This window comes from Pan paniscus, chromosome 1, assembly GCF_029289425.2.
Source record: "Pan paniscus chromosome 1, NHGRI_mPanPan1-v2.0_pri, whole genome shotgun sequence".
Taxonomy (NCBI): domain Eukaryota; kingdom Metazoa; phylum Chordata; class Mammalia; order Primates; family Hominidae; genus Pan; species Pan paniscus.
In genome coordinates this window covers 88,179,098-88,186,888 of record NC_073249.2, presented here as the reverse complement: position 1 = coordinate 88,186,888, position 7,791 = coordinate 88,179,098, and the positions used below count along the sequence as shown (strand labels likewise).

The 7,791-nt window shown below is 49.6% G+C and overlaps 1 protein-coding gene across 1 annotated transcript; it reads left to right on the top strand.

Moving 5' to 3' along the window:
- Positions 1–4,922: 4,922 nt before the first annotated feature.
- LOC117976058 (heat shock 70 kDa protein 6-like) lies at positions 4,923–7,347 on the top strand. Its single transcript, XM_034939109.3, is given in 2 exon segments — positions 4,923–6,941; positions 6,944–7,347. Coding segments are annotated over 2 exon segments (1,929 nt in total). The 5' UTR covers positions 4,923–5,084; the 3' UTR covers positions 7,016–7,347.
- Positions 7,348–7,791: the final 444 nt, after the last annotated feature.

Here is a 7,791-nt window from a genome sequence, read left to right as displayed (position 1 = left end):
CATTCTGTTTACCTTTTCAGGGCTGTATTGATTGGGGTGTAGACTGAACTATCCGGGGTCTGTTTCTTTTCTGTGATGAAAGTCTTGAGGAGGTAGTAATGGATAAGATGTGAAAGAGAGGAGAGATGGAGATTTGGAGTGTAGGGTGAGTGCCCCTCTTCTTAAAACTGAATACTCTTCTTCTAATGAACTTGTATTCTTGTTTCCATGTCTTCTTCCCTTTTCTTCTACGGCAAATAAAACACTCACTTTGTTTTGGAACACTATTTCTCAGAAAGGCAAACTTCAGGTGAGTCGTCAGTGGAGACTGCTGACTTCCTGCACTGCTATTTTCCCAGTGCAGTTACCAGAAGGATGTGACCTTCTCAGAGAAGTCATTCCAGGCAGATTAGAAACACGACCCACAGTCTCCTTGGTGGTTTGGTGAGTGCCCTTAAAGAGCCTTCCATTTTCCTGGGACACAGCATCACTGTGCACAATTCTTGCATTTGAAAAGTAGCAGCTTTCTCTGTTGGATAGTTTACATCGATTTTTAAGGAGGCTATGGAGCTTCCACCCACCCTTCCAAACTCTGTGTATTAGTCTGTTCTCACGCTGCTATGAAGAAATACCTGAGACTGGGTTATTTATAAAGCAAAGAGGGTTAATTGACTCACAGTTCCTCATCGCTGGGGAGGCCTCAGGAAACTTACAATCACAGCAGAAGGCAAAGGAGAAGCAGGCACCTTCTGCACATGATGGCAGGACAGAGCGAGTGCAAGCAGGGAAGGTGCCAGACACTTATAAAACCCTAAGCTCTTGTGAGACTCACTCACTATTATGGGAACACCATGGGGAAACTGTCCCCATGACCCAGTTTCCTCCACCTGGTCCCACTTTTGACAGATGGGGATTATGAGGATGACAACTCAAGACGAGACTTTGGGTGGAGACAGAGCCAAACCATATCACCCTAGACAGAGGCTCCTTAAATATGTAAAACCTTGTTAAATCCTGCTTTTACATTAAAATGCACCCAGCAATCTGACTGCTTCTCAGTATTCTACTCCTACCACCCTGGTCCAAGCCACCATCATTTCTCACTTGGATTACTGCAATAGCCTCCTGACTGGCCTCCCTGCACTCATCCTTGCCATCCTATAGTCTATTCTCACCACAACAGCTATTGTGATCTTTTAAAAATGTGTGTCATATTTGTCACTTCTTTTCCCCAAATCATATACTATCTTCCCCTTGTGCTTGGAGTAAAGCCTAGAGCTTTTGCAATATTCTAGAAGATGCTACAGGATCTTGCTCTTCACTCTCTCTGACCTCACCTCCTACTGCTTTTTCTTGCTTGCTGTTGGTCACTCTTGCTCTTCCTTGAACGTGCCAATTATACTTCTGCCCAGAGCCTATGTTATTTCCTGTTTCTGGAATGTTCTTTCTCATAGACCCACATTATGTCTCATTATGTCCTTTAGGTCTTTACTCACATGTCACCTTATCAGTGAGGTCTCCTTGATCATTCAGTATAACCCGTCTGCCCTCCCATACTCTTAATGTCCCTTTCCTTCTTCATTTTTCTCCATTGTGCTAATTACTACTGATGTACTATTAATATATGTTTACTGTTTGTTTTGTGTCTGACTTCCCCACTCCTCTCATTAGAATGTGAGCTCCAGGAGAAGTCTTTGTCTGTTTTGTTCACTACCACATACTCAGAGCCCAGGTCAGTGTCTGGTGCATGGTAAAGAGCTTAATAAATATGTGCAGAATGAGTAAATTCTTTGACGTTTGAAATCAGAGACTTTAAACTGGAAAGTCCTTAGAAACAATGTAGTCCAATCTCTTCATTTTAAAACGGAGGAAGCTGTGGCCCAGACAGGTGAAATGACTTGTTCAAGGACAAACAGGTAGTGGATGTCACTGACTTTTATATATATATATATAGTTTGGATTATACTATAACTTTTGTTCTATAGTGAAATGGTTTGGCTGTGTCCCCACCCAAATATCATCTTGAATTCCCACAACACATGGGAGGGACCCAGTGGAAGGTAACTGAATCATGGGGCAGGTCTTTCCCATGCTGTTCTTGTGATAGTGAATAAGTCTCATGAGATCTGATGGTTTTAAAAAGGGGAGTTTCCCTGCACAAGCTCTCTCTTCTCTTGTTTGCCACCATGTGAGACATGACTTTCACCTTTTGCCATGATTGTGAGGCCACCCCAGCCACGTGGAACTGTTAAGTCCATTAAACCTCTTTCTTTTGTAAATTGCCCCGTCTCAGGTATGTCTTTATTAGCAGTGTGAGAATGGGCTAACACATACAACTTGCTTTTTTTTTGTACTCAATATTGAGTCGTGAGCTTTGCACCACTTTACAATGTCTATTTAAGTCATTACTTTAAGTTCGGTTCTATTTTTAAAGCTACTCTAACTAAGCTACTAAACATAAGTGGATATATTTAAATGTATGTATAAAATTTATACTAGGCCAGCTGCGGTGGCTCATGCCTGTAATCCCAAAGCTGTGGAAGGTAGAGGTGGGATTGATTGAGGCCACGAGTTCAAGGCTGCAGTGAGCTGTGATTGCATCACTGTACTCCAGCCTGAGGGACACAGCAGGAACCAGAAAAAAATAAAATAAAAAGAAACAAACAAAAAAACCCCCAAGAACCCTGCAGTGGCTCTTTTACAAAAAACAAACAAACAAAACCAAACTGTACTGCATGCATAAGCTCCCCTATGCTATGTTTGAACCACTCTGAAGAGACCAAGAGACCAATTAAAAAGAAGTGAGTGATATTGGAAGCATGCCTCTGTGATGCTGTGGTAACATTTATAGGCTGCGTTAGGGCTATGCCTGTAACTCTTGGAGGTGAGTGGGTAAGTGGGGTTTTGAGGTGGCTGGGGCTGGAAGAGAAGGTTGGAGGAGCCTACACAAGACAGTCCCTTAACACGCCAGGGCACAGAACCCCAGGCTGGGCCAACTTTTCCCTGCTGAGGTGAAGACCCGTCTCTTGCAGGCCATCGTCAAATATCTTGACTCTGGCATCCAGGTGTGACCAGCTTAGAACCTGAGAGTGAGTGAATTTAAAGTTGACAGCTTCTTTCCCTTTCGGAGTTATGAAATAGGTTACTTCTTTTCAAGGACAGTTTGATTTTCAACTGTGTAAGTCATATATTGCACATTTCTTTAAACATTCCCTTTTTTCCTGAACTGATCACCTTACCAGTACAGCTGATCCTCTCAAGTAGCAAACTCTACCAGCTGTCACTGGTGCTCTCGGAGAGAGGATTAACCAAGAAACCCAGCCCAGGAACAGTACTGACCTCTACTTCTGGACTCCTGCCTCCCTCTTAAAAAGTCCCTTGAACTTCCTAGTGGGTTCTAACCTGTCAAAGGAGAAAATAGCCATCTATGGAGTAAGGGTTTTTAGTTTCTCTTTTTACAAATGGAAGTTTCCTTTGAATCAGGCAAGTAACGTTAAATAGAAGCCAACTTTTAAGTTTCTCTAACACACTGCTAAATTATAACACCAGACTATACCACATACTCTCCAGCTGCCAGCTATTGCAGTTGCCATCTTTGTTACTATAGTGGTGAGTATCTCTGCCTGTCATGCGTGAGAGAGGGGGTCGATTCCCCGACGGGGAGGTCATGGAAAATTGTGTGAGGATTTTGTCAACCTTCAGAAGTCTCAGAAATGTCTCCTTGTTTTGGCTTTCAGCGGAAATCTGAACGCCAGAAGATCTGAATGGAATGTTCTGGATTGAAGAAAGTGGGAAATGGCCTCAATTCACAAAGTCACAGCCTGATAGAAACCAGTGTGACTTTACTGCCCAGTGAACCCATCTCGTCCTCCAGCCTTTAGGAGGTAGGTTGGACTGGAGCCTGCAGTAGTTTACTCTCCACCTGAGTCCTGGTCTCCGGCTGGGAACCCACTTAGGCCATAGAGAAAAACGCACACTGTGCCTCTCCACCGGGCCTTTGGAGACGAGGCTCCTCGGGGATACAAACAGTGGGGAGAACATGAGGGACATCCCGACCGTACACTGCGTCCTCCTTTCCCAGGTGTTGCGTTCTCTCTTGGGCTGAGTGGCGAGGTCTCTCCCGAGTCCCAGGGCCACAGTGCAATGTGACATCTCCTTTGTGGAAAGTGACTGGTAAAGGAGAGAGAACAAAACTGGAGGAACCTAAAGTGTTCGGCCACCTGGTTTAATTTATTCAAGAATCATTAATCCTAGATGAGAAAAAGAATTGAAATGGATCGGAAAAAACTGAGACTGTATCGGCCGGGAATCGAACCCCGGCTTCCTGTGTGACAGACGAGAACTCTACCACTGAACCACCAAGGCTACTATCGACAAAAAGGGCTGCAGTATCGTCTCTTAAAGCTCTCTATCTCTGGCCGTTCACTAAGGAACCAGGCACTGTCTTAAATCGCGGTTTGGAAAATATTTTGTTCAAGATAAAACGTTTTAAGATATACGTATATACATCTTATATATCTGTATTCGCATGGTAACATATCTTCGGCCTTCCTGAGCCGCTGGGTCGCAGCGGCCCTCCAAGGCAGCCCGCAGGCCCGTGTGCGCCTCAGGGATCCGACCTCCCACAGCCCCGGGGAGACCTTGCCTCTAAAGTTGCTGCTGCTTTTGCGGCCTCTGCCACAACCGCGCGTCCTCAGAGCCAGCCGGGAGGAGCTAGAACCTTCCCCGCGTTTCTTTCAGCAGCCCTGAGTCAGAGGCGGGCTGGCCTGGCGTAGCCGCCCAGCCTCGCGGCTCATGGCCCGATCCGCCCGAACCTTCTCCCGGGGTCAGCGCCGCGCCGCGCCGCCCGGCTGAGTCAGCCCGGGCGGGCGGGCGGGCGGGCAGGCGGGAGGCTCTCGACTGGGCGGGAAGGTGCGGGAAGGTTCGCGGCGGCGGGGGTCGGGGGAGGTGCAAAAGGATAAAAAGCCCGTGGAAGCGGAGCTGAGCAGATCCGAGCCGGGCTGGCTGGAGAGAAACCGCAGGGAGAGCCTCACTGCTGAGCGCCCCTCGACGGTGGAGCGGCAGCAGCCTCCGTGGCCTCCAGCATCCGACAAGAAGCTTCAGCCATGCAGGCCCCACGGGAGCTCGCGGTGGGCATCGACCTGGGCACCACCTACTCGTGCGTGGGCGTGTTTCAGCAAGGCCGCGTGGAGATCCTGGCCAACGACCAGGGCAACCGCACCACGCCCAGCTACGTGGCCTTCACCGACACCGAGCGGCTGGTCGGGGACGCGGCCAAGAGCCAGGCGGCCCTGAACCCCCACAACACCGTGTTCGATGCCAAGCGGCTGATCGGCCGCAAGTTCACGGACACCACGGTGCAGTCGGACATGAAGCACTGGCCCTTCCAGGTGGTGAGCGAGGGCGGCAAGCCCAAGGTGCGCGTGTGCTACCGCGGGGAAGACAAGACGTTCTACCCCGAGGAGATCTCGTCCATGGTGCTGAGCAAGATGAAGGAGACGGCCAAGGCGTACCTGGGCCAGCCCGTGAAGCACACAGTGATCACCGTGTCCGCCTATTTCAATGACTCGCAGCGCCAGGCCACCAAGGACGCGGGGGCCATCGCGGGGCTCAACGTGCTGCGGATCATCAATGAGCCCACGGCAGCAGCCATCGCCTATGGGCTGGACCGGCGGGGCGCGGGAGAGCGCAACGTGCTCATTTTTGACCTGGGTGGGGGCACCTTCGATGTGTCGGTTCTCTCCATTGACGCCGGTGTCTTTGAGGTGAAAGCCACTGCTGGAGATACCCACCTGGGAGGAGAGGACTTCGACAACCGGCTCGTGAACCACTTCATGGAAGAATTCCGGCGGAAGCATGGGAAGGACCTGAGCGGGAACAAGCGTGCCCTGCGCAGGCTGCGCACAGCCTGTGAGCGCGCCAAGCGCACGCTGTCTTCCAGCACCCAGGCCACCCTGGAGATAGACTCCCTGTTCGAGGGCGTGGACTTCTACACGTCCATCACTTGTGCCCGCTTTGAGGAACTGTGCTCAGACCTCTTCTGCAGCACCCTGGAGCCGGTGGAGAAGGCCCTGCGGGATGCCAAGCTGAACAAGGCCCAGATTCATGACGTCGTCCTGGTGGGGGGCTCCACTCGCATCCCCAAGGTGCAGAAGTTGCTGCAGGACTTCTTCAACGGCAAGGAGCTGAACAAGAGCATCAACCCTGATGAGGCTGTGGCCTATGGGGCTGCTGTGCAGGCAGCCGTGTTGATTGGGGACAAGTGTGAGAAAGTGCAGGATCTCCTGCTGCTGGATGTGGCTCCCCTGTCTCTGGGGCTGGAGACAGCAGGTGGGGTGATGACCACGCTGATCCAGAGGAACGCCACTATCCCCACCAAGCAGACCCAGACTTTCACCACCTACTCGGACAACCAGCCTGGGGTCTTCATCCAGGTGTATGAGGGTGAGAGGGCCATGACCAAGGACAACAACCTGCTGGGGCGTTTTGAACTCAGTGGCATCCCTCCTGCCCCACGTGGAGTCCCCCAGATAGAGGTGACCTTTGACATTGATGCTAATGGCATCCTGAGCGTGACAGCCACTGACAGGAGCACAGGTAAGGCTAAGAAGATCACCATCACCAATGACAAGGGCCGGCTGAGCAAGGAGGAGGTGGAGAGGATGGTTCATGAAGCCGAGCAGTACAGGGCTGAGGATAAGGCCCAGAGGGACAGAGTGGCTGCCAAAAACTCGCTGGAGGCCCATGTCTTCCAAGTGAAAGGTTCTTTGCAAGAGGAAAGCCTTAGGGACAAGATTCCCGAAGAGGACAGGCGCAAAGCGCAAGACAAGTGTCGGGAAGTCCTTGCCTGGCTGGAGCACAACCAGCTGGCAGAGAAGGAGGAGTATGAGCATCAGAAGAGGGAGCTGGAGCAAATCTGTCGCCCCATCTTCTCCAGGCTCTATGGGGGCCTGGTGTCCCTGGGGGCAGCAGTTGTGGCGCTCAAGCCCGCCAGGGGGACCCCAGCACCGGCCCCATCATTGAGGAGGTTGATTGAATGGCCCTTCGTGATAAGTCAGCTGTGACTGTCAGGGCTATGCTATGGGCCTTCTAGACTGTCTTCTATGATCCTGCCCTTCAGAGATGAAGGGCTGGGGGGGTCTTCCCTCCAAAGCTAGAACTTTCTTTCCAGGATAACTGAAGTCTTTTGACTTTTTGGGGGGAGGGCGGTTCATCCTCTTCTGCTTCAAATAAAAAGTCATTAATTTATTAAAACTTGTGTGGCACTTTAACATTGCTTTCACCTATATTTTGTGTATTTTGTTACTTGTATGTATGAATTTTGTTATGTAAAATATAGTTATAGACCTAAATAAACTTTTAAAACTCCTTCTTGCTTTTCATTCCAACCAATCAAAGTACAAAGTACATAAAGGCTTTCAGAAGCAGAAAATGTTGGGGTGGGTGCTGAAGGAGGAATGTGAAGAATATTCCCGAGACCGTGTGCCTGATTCCTATAGGGGAAGGCAGGATTTGGAAAAGAGTTTGAGGCCAATACATTGGAACAGTACTGAAGAGTTAGGGCTGGTAAAGAGGAGAGGATTGAGACATAATGCAGGAAGAGAGAGGGAGAGATGTGGAATTGGAAAAGCAGAGAATGAAGAGAAACTTAAGTACTGGCAAGGTTTCCATGTGTGATCCTATGATTCAAATTCTGTATTTTTGTCATAGGAACCTGGTTGAGTTTGTCAGTCTAGGTGTTTTAATAACACTAACAAATAGTTTACATGCGTATTAGCTGTTTGTAATCATGTCACTTTATCCATTGCTCTT